This window comes from Gobius niger, assembly GCF_951799975.1.
Source record: "Gobius niger genome assembly, chromosome: 14".
In the NCBI taxonomy this organism is placed as follows: Eukaryota; Metazoa; Chordata; class Actinopteri; order Gobiiformes; family Gobiidae; genus Gobius; species Gobius niger.
The window spans coordinates 17,665,849-17,684,885 of NC_136865.1; the positions used below are offsets into that span (position 1 = coordinate 17,665,849).

Genomic DNA, 19,037 nt, shown 5'->3' on the forward strand with positions numbered 1-19,037 from the left:
CTGTAATGAATTTAATGCTTGTATCTTATACTATGTATTGGGTGAAATGTGTGGCTTTAAAATACTCTGTGATGTTCTCTTTATTTCTCCTGTAAACTGCACATATTAAAGTTGTTGTCAGTATAATCTTTAATTTAGAATGTGCTCTTAGACCTAGTTGTCCAGTTGTAGTTTACAAGGAACCAATCAACCAAATGCCTCTTCTGTGCATGAGAATGTAACTGGACATTGCTTACAGTCTGTAACAGTGACACGGTGACCGAGTGGTTCAAGCTCTTACCTCAAAGCACCAAGGCCTTGGGTTTGATTCTCCAACTGCATGGGCCTCTGTGGAGTCTGCTTGTTCTCCCAATGTATGGCTGTGCTTTCTCCAGGTGCTCCAGATTCCCTCAGGCCTCAGGAACCTAAAACATGCACAATATGCTAAATCCTCTAGATAGAAAGGTAGAACTAGAGATGCATCTTTTAATTTTAATTTGTATTTGTGCCCTTGTGTGAATTTCTCCTGCTGGGGATAAATAAAGTATTTATATATGAGTTCTCGGGCCAGCCACCTCTCCTGACAGGTTGTCTCAAAGGCATAGGATGGATGGGTCAACCGCAGATGACTGATTCCTCTATAGGGACAACTAAGTACACCTTGACCTTAGCGAAATCGTTTATAATGTTGCACTCTTTTGCAAACGACCTGCCCGTCAGCCAGTCCAAAAGGTGAACAGCACCATTTAGCAAGTAAGTTAGTAAGTTATTCAGGAAAGCACCGACAAGCAGTATTTAAACTCTCCACATTGTAGTCAGATATATTGTCCAGCTTCTTATATTAAAGACAGTGCAGAACGCAGCACCGTCCCATAGTCAGCCCCCTCATCAAGCCTTTAATCACTGTGATTAGCGACTCATTTCATTATTACAGGTTTCACACCAGAGACCGCTCACCTCCAGACCCCGCCGCTCACACGACAAAAACTTCCCCCGAAAACACAGCAGCGCCGCCCCTCCACCTCTCCACCTTCACCCCTGCGGTCTGCAATCCATCACCGAGCCACTGGGGACGGGCCGGGGAGGGGGGGGGAGCTCTGCACAGAAAGACAAAGAAAGGAGTGACCATGTCTGTCTCCTATACCTCGAGCTGGGCCTCTCCACCTAATCCTCGGTGCACTCACACATGGGCAGACGGGAGGGCTATGTGAAACCAGAAAGCCTAAAGTGAAACCGCTTCCTGGAGTGGCAGCCGCTTTGTGAGAGTGCAGATGTTGGTCGTGAGCTGCAGAGAATGTCACAGAAAAACAAACAACGCTCAATGCTTAAATTGATAAAGTTAATTTGGCCTTAAATTCATCTACATATGCACAAAATGTAGAGTGTGTCAGGTGCAGAATGTTTTGGAAATTCTTGCATATCTTCCTATCAAATCAACCCGTAAGTTACATGAATGCACTCGTATCTACCTGTACTGCACCAAACAGACAAGAATGCTCCAACTCCCATGTAGATAATCAGACTGAAGAATCAATACAGCTGGACATGTTATGATGTAGACGAGGTTGCGAGAGGTGGTGTACATGTACCGCATTTTGTTTGTCCTCAATAACAAAAACCCACAATGACCCTAAAAGCCTGTGTGTTTGTTTCGTCGGCACAGTGCAGTTGAATACACATGAGACTAATACTAATTTTAAACCCTTTTACTAGATTAATCGAAAGTGATTACACCCTGATTTCATGTATAAACTGTACCAGGCACAAAAGTTCATTAAGTTTTCTGTCACGTAGCATGTGAACTGTCCCCAATGGGAGCAGGCTCAATTCAGAACGTGGTGTTTTATGGCCTCTCAATCACTTCTCAGCAGTATATAGGCGTTGGATTATAATACTCCTGATCCCTGCTGTTACTAAATTTCCACCAGCAAAATAAAAAAAGAGGTTCAAAAGTAATTTTATCGCTCTATATCCAGAGAGCTACTGTACAAATCAGTGCTGGAACAGGTGTGGGTGAAAGAAGCTCATACATTTAGGACACGGCTATAGGGTTGTGCCGTTGCCTAATCCTAACCAGACCCACGTCGTCTGTCTTCGGGCCGGGACACCTCGTAATGCCTATGTTTGGAGTCTATGTCTCGGAGGTGGGGCTGCTCTACATCACGTTCCAATTTTTTCTTTTTTTTTGTCGAGTCTGCACACTGTCGCCTCCACCAGCAGAGCGTGAGTTAGCGCACATGTGTGTTGGGGGAAAAGGACCTCGACATATGGAGAGATTCTATTCCAGGTGACCCAGAGGACAGACTTACTGGGTGACTGAGACGTGCAGCGCCCAGGCCTCATCCATCTACACATCTGCAGAGGAGGAGAGGAGGAGGGGCAGGGGACAGGCACATTTAGATATCCCACAACGCACTGAGAGTGAAAGAAAAACGCTTCAGAGGCAAACCGTGCAATTTACACTGAGGGCACAAACTTAGCGTAGAAGTTGAACCACCAGCCTTTAGATCCGTGTAGTGATCAACCAGCTGAGCCTGTAACTTGTAACTGTGGAGAATGGAGTGTGAAAAATCAACAAAGCAGAAAATATTGAAAGATTTAGAAAGTGTGAATTGTTAGATCAAAGTACTCTGTCTCTGAACACGCAGTAACAGTGCTGTGAACATGTGGGATTGTGCTAATGCGCTTTAAAATGTATTGACCTGTCCAAACGAGACTTAGAGCTTCATAAAGGGCGAGCCCTATCAGTTTCACATAACAACCTCCCTCTGAATTATTTACAAGTCGAATGAGTGCGGACTGAAAGCGTGCGCAGATGCTCCTTTAACCTTACAAATTGATCATCATCATAGACTTGGCCTTTTCGGCAGCATCTTCAAAGTCTTCCCCTGAGTTTTTTTGTCTCAAAATGGTGAAACAAAAGTGCTACATCAAACCAACAGTGGTGAGGGGGGCGAGGGCAGGGGGGACCTCTGCTCTCTGGGGCAAGGCTGCAGGGTTTTAGGGGGGAGGGTGTTGGGCCAAAGAGACTGGGGAGGAGAGATCCCCCTTAAAGCTCAGAGGGAGTGTGGAGCTGAAGAGAAATTTATATCTGTGGGAAGTAATGGCCTCCTCCAGACCTTTGTCAAAGTGTTGACAAAACAAAGACCAAAGCACTCAGAGGTCACGACCTCTGCAAGACAACGCTAAAAATAAGGGGCCAAAACATGGACTTGAACTGCGGTCCGCTAGTTCAGGGGTAAATGCTTTATATAACACACAATAGAAATGAAACGGCAAAAGCACAATGTTGTTTCAAGCCCTTATAAGTTAGTCTGATATGCTGTAAGAAAAATATTTGTCTGGAGATGGCTTCTATGGGCTTCTATGGCTTCTATGTTTGTCTATATGCATTATATAGACTTTGCAGTATGTTCTGTTCTGTACATGTGTAGATGTGCAGTCGTACGGAGCTGATACACCGTGGCCTCTGAACAGCCAGATTTCTAAGAGCCTGCGGCCGGGGTTGGATTAATGTTGTTTTCGTTCAATCAGGACGTTGTGTGGGACGCGCTCATGCTGCAGTTAGCCCGCATAAACACTCAGGAGCGCGGCTCTGGGAGGACAGGCCCAGACACTGAGTCGGCATAATCAGTCACTGTCTGCGCACGGGACAGGCCGAGGTCGGGCCTCATCTCACTGTTAGGCCGGAAGCCATAAGTGGTACCCTGTGTCCCCTTGTATAAAAACACAAATACACTGTCTCTCGAACGCATGTAGTACTTTTAGGACCAGATAAATTCCTCTGTGTAAGTAAGAGAGCTTGTCTTTTCAGTGTATATTTCACATGCGTATCGTCTTCCACAGCAGTTCCTCCTCTTAATGGACAAAAGTAAAGACATATCCCAATAACAGGTGCAGACTGATCTGTTGTTTTTCTCTATTTTAGTGGCTGACATCAAATTATCATCATAATTTGGCAAAGGCCTTATGCCAGGTGCCCGTTCTGACTATCGTTTTATCCTGGTTTGGGGGCTGATGTACTCATATAGAATAGAGTTCAAGTTGCTTAAAAAAAAAGTTAAGTAGTTCTTCCGTAAAGCTGGTACAACATTGTTTCTGCAGCATGATTTAGCCACTAGGTGAGTTATGCCTTTAATTTCTTAGAGATCCTCAGCCAAACACAATTTATCCTGCCTTTGCCAAAAAAGTTAACTGTGTGTTACTCCTTGGAGAGTGAGATAAATGCCTGCACTTTGGAATAAAGATCAATACACATTACACATGCTAATGCTAGCTCGGCAGCACAGTGATATTTATTACCTTATGATGGGGAGCGTGATGCAGTTGGAAGTCTGCCTCTCACACAATGGTGCTTGGAAACAATTTGAGTTCCTGTGGGCTGAGGAGGTGTCTCTGCCCACCACCTGAATTTCAACAAGATCTGCAGACAGAAATATCAGTCAGGAGTGGAGAGACTCAGGAAAAAGAATAGTTTAAAAGTGCAAAAAGCTGAACCACAGTACTTGTAGCCTACTGAAAAGGCACATGTTACGTAAGACTTTGCAAAGATGTAATGGATACGTTTTCATTTTGTATAGTTTTGTCAATCATTAGCTTATACTTATTTGCCATTAAATGCAGATGCAAATGTAAGACATGCAGTATTTCTATGTATCACCATATGCCACCACAATATGTACAGCAACAAAAACATTATGCTTTATTTACTACTAGCATTAACATCATTATCGTCCCTATGACAACTATACAAAGGAGCCTTAAGGTCACAGAAGTCTTGAGGTGTTTTCTTGTTAGCGCTCTGCTCCACACAGAATAATGTTTCCATTGTTGCACTGCGAACACCTATATGTGTGGAAGGCACAGCTGATTTTCATTTCCCTGCCCCCTGAGAGATATAGATTTACACAACACACACTATAGAAACTAGAAAATTATCACAATCAAGGCAGAAAATAAGTGAAATTAATCATGAGATTCATCGGAGGAAGTGTGGGTCATTCAAATGCATGAACGTGTAGCTCATCTATAGCTACTGTTTCCTTTTGCTCTGCCATCGACCACAGCTATTGATGCACTGCATGCAGGGAGTCAATAAACAAGAGGAAGAGCGTTTTGAAGCAAGAGGCTATGGACTAAATGAAAATGAGTTACTAGATGCGGTAAAGTGAATATTTGGTAATACAGTAGTAGTTTCACCACACAGCAGAAGGTCCTCTGTTCGATTCCAGGAGTTCTACGTGATGCAGTTCTTTCTCTACAGAACTGAACTCCCATCTCCTACACATGAACTATATTCCTCGGAGCATGTATTTACCTATATCTGTCCATGTTAACTTTATGCTCAGCCTGTATAGCGCTTCCCTTTTTAGGCCTCTGTGTCTCCTCACTCCCTGGTCGTTAATGTTTAATGCCCACTCAGGAAGCAGCCCGCCACACACACACATGCATAGAAATACTCACAAACACAGATACCCCTCCCGCGACTACCCCCTCGCGACGCCATCCTCATTACCAGCCTGAGAGTTGACCTGTGAACCCTGGACCAGATGGCTGATGTTTTCATTCTGGAGGGAGTAGAAGAAGAACGAAAAAAAAAAAAAAATGGCGCAGAAGCAGATGAGTGGTCGCACAACATGCAGTGAGAACAAGTCCGGGGAGTTTCTAAATCAACAGTGCATGGGATCATGTAAGGGCGACCCCTCCTCCTCATGCAGGCAAAATATAGGAAGACACAACATCATTTTACAAGAAATCAAGCCAGCCAGACTGCACTTTATTTAATAGCACAAATACATGGTAATGGAAATAGCATAAAAAATGCATTATTTCCCATTATGCCATGCTATTTCCATAGCGTTGTAAAGTAAAGTGCGACTTAATGGCTCATAATATAACGGGAAACAGCTTAAACATCTGTCTGGGCTACCTGTCTATTTTCCCACCAAACAATTCTGAAATAACAAACAATAAAATGCTACATTTATTAGCAATTCATAGACTATTAAATGAAGACTTAAAAGAATACTTCCTGAGTGAAACCTAGACATAGTAATATTGACTGTTTACAAACTATATTGAAGAGGATTGAAGAATGTTTAGGTATATAAATTGCATTGCCTGTAAACCAATGGAGAAAATTGGCTCAATTATAAAATTGATCGGTACATAGGATACTTAACAATATCATCTGAAAACCACCAGACTACTGTTGCTAAAATTGAATTGCGTATAATTGAAAGCTTATATAGCCATGTTCTTATGTTGAAATGAATTAATTAATCATTAAACATGTGTATCAATTGTAAACAAGCAGTCTGTTGCTGTTATTACTGACATCTAAGAATCACTTTGCTCTCAGTGCTTATAAATGCATTTCCTATTTTCAATAGACTATAAAAAACCTATTGAAGAATCAGTCAACTTTACAACCGGCTAAGAGGGTAGCCTATATCATTGTTGTCATGACCTTTCTGTTGACAAGTGTGACACGACAGCAGCTCGGCCACCAATATGGCAGCCTCCAGCACAAACTTTGAACACGTGTCTACAAACGACCGATTTAATGCAAATGGTAAGGAAATCTGTGAATGATTTGAGGCCACAGCAAACAGGTTACAGTTTATTCGCTCTCTTTTATTTATTTATTAATATCGGGTAGTGCTTTTAATGTAGGCATATGGGATTAAATCGAATCAATTTTGATTTGTTCAAAGTTCACTGTAATTATTATTGTTATTTTTGCTTAATTTGTACCACATTGTAAGTCCCGCTAACTCACATTTCTTCCACGGGTCCGCTTACACTGGTGGATTTTGCTGACTCCCGAAACCGTGACGAACTCCAGATGAGGCGGCAGGTCGCGGTCACTTTGCACTTCAAAGATCCACCATCTCACGGAGCGACACGACTCGAGAGCCCCAGTCCGAGCTTCGCTGAGACTGAGCAGGCGAGGGGTCAGGGAGGCCACTGTCAGAAAGTATTATTTATGTGTGTGAGAAAAAAGGAGATTTCTCAAAGGCCCAGTGTACGTGCCAAGGAGCACGCGGGACTTGTGTGACCGCTTTGGTAATGGCGCCCTCTGCAGGCGGACGGTGAAACAGCGAAATAGATTGAATTCAGTCACTGAGTTCAACTAACGTAGGCCTGCATTAGCAGCACTTTGTAGGATTTGAGTGGTGACAGGGGCTGGTATTTCGGAAGTGGCGAAGTCTAAGAGAAAGTCAATGTTTAAATTGTGTCTTTTTTGTTGGTGTTTTGTAATTGAGAATAAATCAACTAAATTGCTATGAGTAGAAACAATATCTGATCGCACATGCTGGAGACACAGTACAGTTTTATAGCAAAGTTTCAACATAGAAAAAAACAATGAATATCACTGGAGTTGCTTTTCATGGGGCCTATATTAATGTATGTCTGATTTCATTGTATACATGGGGTAAATTTCAACCATGGGACTATGGCAACATGTTTGGAACACTTGATGCCAAACATATGGCCAGATCTAAATGTGGAGAGTATGGATAAGAACAAGGCCTAAGATTCAAAACTCAAAGCCATACTGTGTGTTCACAGTCTCTTGTTTCCTCCTCCACAGACTCTCACCAGGATACAGACAGGAACATCCTCCTACTCTTTTCTCTCTTGTCACAAACCCTGATTTGGTTTTGAGATCTACACAGTGGGAGGGAACAACGGAAGCCAGCTTTTACTTAATACTTGTGTGAGGCCTGACATTGGTAAAGCTTAAAAGTTGGAGGACATGGCTCTGCAAATATGTGTCAGAAGGGGAATGGGGACAATGTTAAGATGTAATATTCTTCACTAGATTTTCTGTCTGCCTTTCTCACATTCAGATCTATGGTCAACCTCCCAGGAGATGAAAGAAGATCAAATGGTGACTTGTCTTTAATCAAAGTGGACCAGAAGAGTTTGCCCGTCTGATTTTAGGCTGGCACCAGCGGCAGCCCATAACCCGGTCCGGATGTTTGTCTGTCTGCACATAGAAGATGGATTACCTCACAATCTCTTCATCTCACTGTAATCATGGGCTCTCACATTACCCTCCAGGACCACCTGCACTCAGACATATTGGGTCAGTATAAAGTCAGTGCCATTTGTTATCAATGACAGCTTTAAGTTTATATTAAGTAGCTACAGCAGGCATGTCCAAAGTGTGGCCCGGGGGCCAAATGCGGCCCTCAGACCAATTTTCTCAAGCTTCTTGTTTTATTGGTACACATCACCAGAGATGGTACTCTTTAACGCAGTTGTAATAATTCCACACAATTAAACCTAATAAAGTAACATTTAATGTGAGTCAGAGCGGGTCATTATGGTTCCAAGCCTAAATAAAGCTGCAGGGCACAGTTTAAACCTCTCTTAAATACACCCAGTTGAATGTTTGAATGCACTGCCCTCCATGCTGTATGTACACTGCGTTCCAAATTATTATGCAAATGACAAGATTTTCTAAATTGTCAACTCAAATGAGAGTCAGCATAATTTTCAAGTCTTTAACTGGTAGAGGATCATTTAAAATGTGGTTGAAAAAATCTCCCAGGGATAACAGTATTTTTTTCAAAAATAAATATAGTAAAAACCTCAAAATTCACTGTTCCAAATTATTATGCAACTCATCGTTTCAATACGTTTTAAAGCTTGTAATAAACTGAAAATGATCATTTGTTGAATTTGTAGCATTAGCAGGTCATATTAACTGAAATCAAAAGCTATTTCAATCAAAAAAATATTAACAGGTCAAGTTATATTTTACCACAGGAGCCCTTGTGTGATAGCAGCTTCAAAATTCTTAAATCCATTAAACTTGTGAGTTTTTGGACAGTTTCTGCTTGGATTTCATTGCAGGATGTTGGGATAACCTCCCAGAGCTGCTATTTGGATGAAAACTGTCTCCCACCCTCATAGATGTTTTTTTTGTTGAGGGTCCAAAGGTTCTCAATAGGGTTGAAGTCAGGGGAGGAGGGGGTCCACATCATGAGTTTCTCTCCTTTTCTGCCCATAGCAGCCAGTGATGCAGAGGTATTCTTTACAGCAGGACATGGTGCGTTGTCATGCATGAAGAGGATTTTGTTCGAGAAAGCACGGCTCTTCTTTTTGTAGCAGAGAAGACAGTGGTCAGTCAGAAACTCCACATATTTTTCAAAGGTCATTTTCACACCTTCAGGGAGCCTAAAAGGGCCTAAAGGGGCCGACCGGCTCTCTCCCTTATGATTTTGGTCCAAAACATGACTCCGCCACCTCTTTACTGACGTCACAGCCTTGTTGGGACATTGTGGCCATTCACCAACAATCCACTACTCCATTGATCTGACCATCCAGGGTTACACGGCGCTGATCAGTGAACAAGACTGTTTGAAAATGAGTCCTCATGTATTTCTGAGCCACTGCAGCCGTTTCTGTTCATCAGCATTCAATTAACAGTTTAGGAGAGGCCCGGATAGAAGGTTTATGCACAACTGCAGCCTCTGGAGGGTCCTACACCTTGATGTTCGGGGGACTCCAGAGGCTCCAGCAGCTTCAAATACCTGTATGCTGCTTTGTAGCATCTGTTCTAATAATCTGATGTGTTTGTCTGGCAGAAACCGTCCATATTGTGCCTTTATCTGCACAAACCCGAGTGTGCTCTGAATCATCCACAAAACAGTATGATGATTACGCTTAATCTATCATGAAATATCAAAGGTTTTATACCTAGACCAAGGCATTCAACTATTTCATGCTTTTCATCAGCAGAAAGACCCTTTTTCTTTACCATATTGCTTGAAAATGATGATCTGCATAATAAAGTGGAACACCCTTTTTCAGTAGTTTTTCCCTTAACTGGGCTTAACCTGAAAACTAATCATCCCAGGTCTCTGAGATTAATGTCAGTGATTCATAGAGCCCCAAGACACGATACCATCCACAAGTTTCATTAATTTTTTTTAATTTTTTTACCTTTTTGACACAAAAATACAATTTGCATAATAATTTGGAACGCAGTGTATGTCAATATGCTGCTCTCGGTGAAAAAAGTTTGGACACTGCTGAACTACAGCTTTGGAGATACATCAACATGTACCCGACAATCTGTGATGGAGAGATGAGACGACCGACAGACAGACAGACAGACAGACAGACAGACAGGCAGACAGACAGACAGACAGACAGACAGACAGACAGACAGGCAGACAGACAGACAGACAGACAGACAGACAGACAGACAGACAGACAGACAGACAGGCAGGTAGGCAGGCAGGTAGGCAGGCAGGCAGACTGGCAGACTCATAGTCCACACTAAAAAAATACATTTAAAAATTTAAAAACAGAGCCAATTGTTATTTCTAATGGACACGTATATTGCATATGCCTGGATATTATTCAGCAAAAAGATGAGGAAGTATTATGAGTCTTACACTCCACTATAAGTAGGCACTTTTTGCAGCAGTCTGTCTTCTAGTATTCACAATCTATTATTATCTGGTATTTGCTGACCTCTACTGGACAGATTTCACACCATCATTTTTACCTTCTATTTGTGGCAACTGATAACAAAGCCAAATGATATAGAAATTAAACTTCTAAAAGCTAAAGTCCATAGATATTTAAAGATTTTGATTCAAAACATGAATTAATACATACATCGGAAAGTTTTAACATTTTCGTGCATCGTCCACAAGAGTGTGTCAAACTGCATGCATCCCCGGTGTCCCTAAGAGGGCGCTTAAGATGTAACTTAACATGTGTAGGGTGTACACAATGAAATCGTGAATATTTCCACATTGTCTGTTGCAGAAATGTAATTATTTGGTTCACACATAGTGGGAAGTTTAGGACAAATGGATGCAAAACTCAAATAAGTTAGAAAGTTAATGCTGTACATTGTAAGAACTGCTGAAGATGCTGATACTTTTTGTTTTTGTTTTGTTTGTTTGTTGTTTCGGTTAAGAATATTAACTTTTTTTTATTCACAGATTTTGAGACTTGTGTATACAACATATAGGAGAGGGTAGTTCATCAAATTTAACTAATTCCTACATGGTGAAAAAACGTTTAAAGGAATAGGCCACCGTTTTTACATACTAAAATATGTTCTTACCTCACTTTAGTCGAGTTAATATATCCCCGTCTGGTCTTTGTCCGTGCGCTCTGTCACGCAAACGGAGCACATACGCAGCCTCTCCCACATGTCACATAGCTCCGAAAAAGCTCACGATAGAAGCTACCAAGCTCTTCCACGTGTTCCCTATTTAAATAAAGTTACGTGAAGTGTTTTCATGCGAAGTATATTTACACAGAAATGTAACATGTCGATTTTATAAGCAAATAAAGAGGGGGACTATATTGTGAGGCGTAATGATACGAGGAGTAAAACGTCCGCGCAGTAACTCCTAAAGGTTATTGACGGAAGTGAGCGGGGGAAGTCTTTAGGAGTTACTGCGCGGACGTTTTACTCCTCGTATCATTACGCCTCACAATATAGTCCCCCTTTTTATTTGCTTATAAAATCGACACGTTACATTTCTGTGTAAATATACTTCGCATGAAAACACTTCACGTAACTTTATTTAAATAGGGAACACGTGGAAGAGCTTGGTAGCTTCTATCGTGAGCTTTTTCGGAGCTATGTGACATGTGGGAGAGGCTGCGTATGTGCTCCGTTTGCCTGGCAGAGCGCACGGACAAAGACCAGACGGGGATATATTAACACGTCTAAAGTGAGGTAAGAACATATCTTAGTATGTAAAAACGGTGGCCTATTCCTGGTACGCAGAGACTGACACTAGAGCGGAGGTTTCCAAACTTTTTTGGCTGGGACCCCAAAAATGTACACGTAAACAACTCGGGGACCCCCATTGCATAAAGTTGTTCCCTCTTTTGCTACTTTAGGGCACAAAAAAAGATTTTAAAATGAAGTTAATGTGCATTCAAACTGGTTATTTGGATTATGCTGTTTTACACTCAAAAATATACTAAAAACAGTAGCATTTTTCTTTTTATTTCATCTTGACATCATCTGGAGACCCCTGCCCAAGGCCTCATGACCCCCAGGGGTCCCGAGAATCAAGGAATATTAATAAATACTGTACTCACTCACTCACTCTCTCACTCACTCACTCACTCACTCACTCACTCACTCACTCACTCACTCACTCACTCACTCACTCACTCACTCACTCACTCACTCACTCACTCACTCACTCACTCACTCACACACTCACTCACTATATCACGGAAATCCTTTGCACAAGAATTAGCGTCACACTACTTTTTGAGAATCTAAAAATTACTTACCTAATAAAGTACTTGGACTTTACTAAAGCCCGAGGCCACACTGAATGCAGCACCTGTCAGTGAGTGAGTGGATTTAAGCAGTCAACACATTCCTGCAGTGAGTAAACAAGCATTAGTGGGCTACTGTGGGACAGGCCACTGCAGCTGTTTCAAACACAGGCAGCCGTGGGACAGGAACGTGAAAGACAGGACACATCTATGAGGCGGAAAAGTGGCTTTAGACGCAGTGGTTGTACACAAATGGATAAATACGAGAAGGCCAACAAAGCGCTCACATTTGTGGATGTGTCAGATTGGCAAAACTATAGCTGTCCGTTTTACTGTAGGTGGCAACAGACCATGTGACTTTCGAGAGCAGGCCATGTAGTAGGAAGAATAGGGCTAATAAATGCACTGTTTAAACTTCCATGTGAGAAGTTGTGTCTTCTGGTATGTTGACGGACTGCAGGGATTCACAAACACCCAGACTAAGTGCACGCCTTATTTGCGTATACGTTTGAGACACGTACGCGCAAATGGAAATGCAAACGTTTTTACGCATGACGCATGAAATAATTAACAAATAACAGATCGATGCATTAATTGGCTATTCATTTATTTACTCGCCATTCCAATCTGTAATCCAGCTGAGTAAGAAAGCTGGATTTCCCGAGCAGTCCTTGAATGCACCGCACGATCCCATTTTTTTTTTTCTGCTCGCTGATGTCATTTGAAAACTTCTACACTCCCAGTCAGCGCGGCGAGCAGCTCACCTCCCATTCCCCTGCAAAGTCTCTCGACGTGTTGGAGAAGAAGAGCAGAGAGAAGATTCACAGGAGTGGAAATACACCGAAATAACGCTATTTACCGCCGAAGAGGGAAGAGGAGGTTTTTTATCCTAAAGCGCGGACCAGAGCGCCTCTTCTGTGGGCAAACGCGCTTCAAACTTTTTTTTTTGTGTGTGTGGGGGGGAAACTGTTGCCTCAAAAATGAATCGAAGTTTTAAGCGAAATGCGGATTGTAACGCGGTCGAAGTCAAGAGCAAGGTGAGTTTATGAGGTTTTTTTGGGGGGGGGTGTTGAAAATTGACTGTGCGCTGTCCCACATGGTCTGTCCTCGACCCAGCGCCACGGAGCACCACGGACAAATCCGCATCCAACTTTTCATGCTGTCTAATAATGAGCCAGACAATTGTTTCTTGACGCGGGGGTTGAGAGAGCGCCGTGGCGGGGTCTTGGCTTGTGCTTTGCAGTGATTTTTGTTGTTGTTGTTGTTGTTGTTGTCCCGAACCGTCCGAGCAGACAGACAGTGCGGATGTGGCTCCTCTCGCTCCTTCTGTGCGTCAAAGCTGTGGATAATGGGTTCTGACAGCATTTGAAGCAACCACTTGGTGTTTAATCGCGTATGTGGCCGTTTTTTAAGTGCGGCATGCGTTTTGAAGTTTTACTTTTTGGGTAGAATGTGATTTGATTTGTGTAATCCAGACAGATAGCTTAATGTTATTAAGTTTGCATAGACAGTGCACTGTATTAAGTTAAAGGTCTGCGCAAACGTGCCCACTTGGTAACTTAATTTAGGGTTATGTAATACCAAGAGTTGACCATTTAAAGACTGATACTGTCTCATGCTCTCTTTAGCTGGACATTGTATTTTACTACTTTTTTACTGAAAGACATAGCCTATAACATTTAATTGAACCAACATAAAACTCCCTCACAATATTATCCTACATTTATCCAAATTAAAGTGGAACATATGTAGTTTATCTCTGTATAAATATGTTTTATTGTCAATGTTTCCCCAAACTATGCACTGACAGAACTTCCATACACGCTCAGGAATGTTTGAAACTGCATACCAGCTAGATGAACATGTCTGCACGTATGTACAAAGTCTTGACCCCCCATTGTCAGTGTGTCCTCAAAGCTTATTGACATGTGTCGTAATAGGTGACTCACACAGTTCACTGGGGATTGTCCTTTTAGTGAGATCTGTCCAGTTTCGTTGAAGGGGGGGGGGGGGGGGGCAGTGACCGGCTGGGAAATGGATCAGAGAGCGGCACTGGTGGTCTCATAGGTGGGCGAGAACCGAGAAGATAAAACAACTACAGGAAGCAGCTTATAATAGGCTACTCATCCAAACGCTTCAGATACTTCAAAGTACTCTCCAGAAAGGGTCCAGTTTCATGTTTGCAGTGGTCAGGACCAGGGGTTATCTGTGGGTGGGCTGTCCAGTATAGGTGTGGAGCTACAGGTGCCCGAGAGTCATCACCATAAAAAAATCCGAGTTTCTCAATGTCCCCACGTCACTAGTCCATAACATTCACATTATCTTTATTGTTAATGACGTCAGTCTGTTGTGAGTATGTGAGGAGGCATTGAGCTAAAAATAGAAATGAGGTTAGCCACAGCTTAAAAAGAAACTTGAATGTTTGAAGAATAGCTTTAGTCGTTCTTACCGGAATGGCAAAATAGCATAAAGTAGCCTACATATTATGAAACTGTTCCTGAACTCGACTTTTTGAAGGGTTGCACAATTTGTTGCCTTTTTGTTTTCCTGATAATATAAATGCAACATTGACATCTCAAAAACAAGTGTACTTCTGTTGCAACGTTGTAGCTAAATGTGTCCACAGTGAGATCCACAGTTAACACAGATACACAATTCATTATTATAGTGTCCAATATAATAACAGCAGTTGCTTCGCAGGGCTCCACAAAAGTTGCTGATATAATCAAACAGAAAAGACGTTGAAATGAAATATCAATAAAGCTCAGTCCTGACCGGTCCTAGTTGTGTTACATGTTGAAAAGCACATACAAATCTTGATGTTTACTGCCAGTATCGAGCAGTCCTGGCTTTCTTCTTCACTCCATAGGTAACTAAAATTGATCTGCTGGGCCAACTGTTAGTCTTTAGTGTGTGACCCATGTCTGTCGCCTGCTTGTTTGGTTTTCTCGGCTGAGTCTGTTCCGTGATAATCTTATCTGGATAGTGCTGGAGGTGTCCGGCTGTCTCCTGTCTCTCCTTGGCCTGGAGCTGCTTTAACTCACTATAAGCTCTTCTTATCACGGGGGAAGGCTCCGGGGGTTGGGGGGGTCTCTCTCCTCTGTTGCCTTTAGCTCAACTTTTCCAGATGAGTGTACATTTTGTCGGCTATAGCAAGGGTATTACTTTTGTCAACTAATAAAATCTGAATAAAAATGGAAAAAGGAAAACAACTCCCGATGAAACATTTTTACTTTAACCTCTTACCTGCCGCCTTAGCCGAGCACATTTCTCCAATTGGGCTTTACCTAAATCTAAAAGCTTCTCAACTGGAAAGCTTGGCCAGTCATTTGAAAGCTAAGACCTGAAAAAGTGATTGACTTTTTCACTGTGTTGTTGCCATGTTTTTAAAACATTTTTGTGTTTTTTTTGTCATGTTTTGACGCTTTTTCATCACTTTTTTCCTATTTGTTTTTTTTACACTCTTTCATTGTGTTTTCATCAGTTCTTCTTTGCATTTTTGTCACCTTTTGGTGGCTTTTTCGTTGCGTTTTCGTCAGCTTTTGCCATGTTTTTCATCGCTCTTTTGTACCTTTTTTTATCACTCTTAATTCTTATTTTTGTCGCTTTTTTAGTTGTGCTATTGTTGTTTTTCCGGCACGTTTATGTTGCTCTTTTTTGCCGCTTTTTGTTGCGTTTTCACCCTCGTTTTCTTCGCTATGTTGACACTTTTTCTGACGAAGCTTTTAGATTTGGGTAAAGCCGAACTGGGGAAAATGTGCTCGGTTCAGGTGGGGCTTAAGAGGTTAAGAAATTCCTATTCAAACTAAAGGAAAACTCTCATGTCCTTTGTACATAGATCCCTGTCTAAAGCCATACAATATAAAATCTTTGTAATATTTTTTGGTTCAATAAATGTATTGAATTGGTTGACTTAATTGGCTTGATGTTTTTTTGACTAAACCTTCATCAGGACTATATTGTAATTTGTTCCAAATTTTATCCCTGTTCCAGATTCACTTTTCTAAGCAAGTTTTGCAGCACTCGACGCGTCCTCGAGCCTGTCTCAACTTGTCCTCCCCGATAGGCCACTAGGACAAGTGATGTCATGTTTCCAATGATCCATTTCTTGGTTTAGTTTTTGAGGCAGTGATTAATCGGCCGTGTTGGGACTTGCTTGTGTCCGGAGGCTTAGTTCTTTGTGAAATAACAGATTGTTCAAGTTGAGCTGTAGAACAAGATGATCTGATTATTGGACAATTAGTCAAGTGCATCTGAGTGAGGGACGCGATATGATATAAACAACATGTGGTAGATTCCACAACACCGTTAAATGTTGCAGATATTATCAGCTATTTGGAGACATTTCGGTGTCAGATTCAGGCCCAGTTGAGGCTCATATCGGACAAACTTTGACCAAAGCCAGAGCTAAACCTGCATTAAACTGGGACTAAACCCGATCTAGGACTATCCAAACTAAACCAGGGTTAAACTGGGACATAAATTCTATCTCTAAGGACAATTGGTGGAAAACAATAGCTTTTTGCTTGTTTAGCTTCCAAAAGCTTGCAATACACTGTGCAGATGTTCATGTACACAGGAGGTTTCACTTTCCTCAACGCAAACAGCCATTTAAAATCTCCACAGACCAGTTTGTCAGCTTCTTCCACTGTCTTATTCTCTAGGCTGGAGTTTTACTAGCAGGAATCCGACTGGGCGACATGCTCCGAGAAGTAGGTTGTGCAGTAAATGTGGTAGCAAGCCTGGCATCCCCCTCATCTCCAGACACGCCCCCTTTTAAATTTATATCTTGTAATTACAGACTGGGGCTGGTGAATGCATTCAAATCGCCGCTGCTCTTCTCTCTAAACCCCAACTTCCCCATTTGCTGATGTTTCCTTGCTCTTCTACCATTACAATTACAAGCTGCTTACACATTATTGCTGCATGGAAAATAAAATATTGTTTTAATATCAACACTCCAGAGGCATTAAAGATGCATTATGCAACTTTTTAATGTGGGAAAAAAAACTTAATATTTTTGCGAGAATTTATACTTTCACAAAGTCACTGACATGTTAACAGGATTATTAACAGACATTGTCTTTAATTTTTACAGTTTACCTTTATAGGTAATACTAATCCTGAAAGGGGCTTGTGTTTTATCTAGTTTGCGGTCCTTTCCTTTTGCATTTGATACACAATTCTTTATTCAGCCTTCTTAAAAGATTGTAGGTTATCTTGTAATTGCATAGTAGAGCCTCAATATGCACTCCCACTCTTCCTCTTTTCTCTATGTGAACCAGCTGCTGATTTGTCTCTTATTGCTTCTCTGCCATTACAGTTACAAGGCCTCTGCAAATTACCGCTGACTGATTGAGATACCAGTTGGCGTAGGATTTATAGTGACTCGCTTTTGTGCCCCGGGACCGTCTCGCGCCCCTTTCTGTGTCCAATGACGACCCCCATGGTGACCCTCAGCTGTTCTCTCACAACCCTCCTTCATTGAGACCATGAGGGAACGCTCCAGAGCAATTGTGGGAGTTTGTTTGGGGGCGGGGCCACCGTCATTCATAACTTGGCATATACCGGAAAAGCTTAGTCATCAGGCTAAATGTATGCAGTTGGTTGCCGTGGTTTTGCATAGGCTGCAAAATGTGGAAATAAATGTGCTAAAGTGCCACAGATTTGACAAATTTCCCCTTGAATTAGCAAAACATAGAAACATAGCTAGTTCGAAAACAAAGTAAATGAGACAAAGAAAAAAGAAAATTACATGTTCTTTTCTTTTTGCTTGCATAGTTTTAAAGTTTCAACATGGCATAAATAAAGTAGAAGTTTTGACATAGGGCCTCATTTCCTGGTTATCCCGAGTGTTGATGAGTTCTGGAATTTTGAGTTAATGCAGTCCTTATGATTTGAAGAGTTTAGTGGTGCTAGGCTAGTGCTAGTGCTAGGCTAGTGCATGTCTATGGTAACTAGTAGCCTGCCTTACAAACCTTTTCAAAATCATCGGGTAGTCCTCCAAACGTTGCCATATTTGATTTGTAGAAAGCTCCTTTGTGAATTACTTTGTGTAGTAATGTTGGTCGCAGGTAAACAAACTACTGTAGATCTGGTAACCTCGCAGATCACTCCGCCACTACGTAGCTTACAACCAGGAAGCTGATGCTGCTCAAATATAAGTTCTTTTAAATGCAAAATGGTTATATGTCAAAAATGTTTCATCAACACAGACATTTATATCGGTAGTCTACTGTTATAAGTGATTTGCCTCGGGTGCACTGTGCTTAGGTCAGACTGTTTTTAATGCAGGCTACTAGTTACCATAGACATGCGCTAGCCTAGCACTAGCGTAGCACTACTAAACTAGGAAATGAGGCCCTATGTCAAAAATCCTGAAATATCCCTTTAAAGAGACAGTCATGCATGTATCGTAGTTTGTAACCACAGCAATTAGACAACAAACATTCAACGTTTTTCAAAGTAATCAGCAAGATGGCTATTGCTGTTCATTTCTGACCAATTCTCTCACTCTCTCTTTCTCCTGCAGTATGGCGCAGAGTTCCGTCGCTTTTCTGTCGACCGCCTCAAACCGGGAAAGTTCGAGGAGTTTTACAAGCTCATCCTGCACATCCACCGCATCGCCAACATGGAGGTAATGCTCTGCTACGCCGACATCCACGGAGACCTGCTGCCCATCAACAACGATGACAACTTCTGTAAGGCAGTGTCCACAGCCCACCCTCTGCTCAGGGTCTTCATCCAGAGACAAGGTACTGTGCAAATTCTAA

At 41.9% G+C, this 19,037-nt stretch overlaps 1 protein-coding gene across 1 annotated transcript in view; it reads left to right on the forward strand.

Annotated features, from left to right (window-relative positions):
- The first annotated feature begins 12,995 nt into the window (after positions 1 to 12,995).
- pard6gb (par-6 family cell polarity regulator gamma b) overlaps positions 12,996 to 19,037 on the forward strand; it is a 35,994-nt gene continuing 29,952 nt past the window's right edge. Inside the window, exons 1-2 of the mRNA XM_079570500.1 lie at positions 12,996 to 13,301; positions 18,797 to 19,019. Coding sequence (XP_079426626.1) covers positions 13,245 to 13,301; positions 18,797 to 19,019 — 280 coding nt within the window. The 5' untranslated portion in view covers positions 12,996 to 13,244. The remainder of the gene's footprint in view (positions 13,302 to 18,796; positions 19,020 to 19,037) is intronic.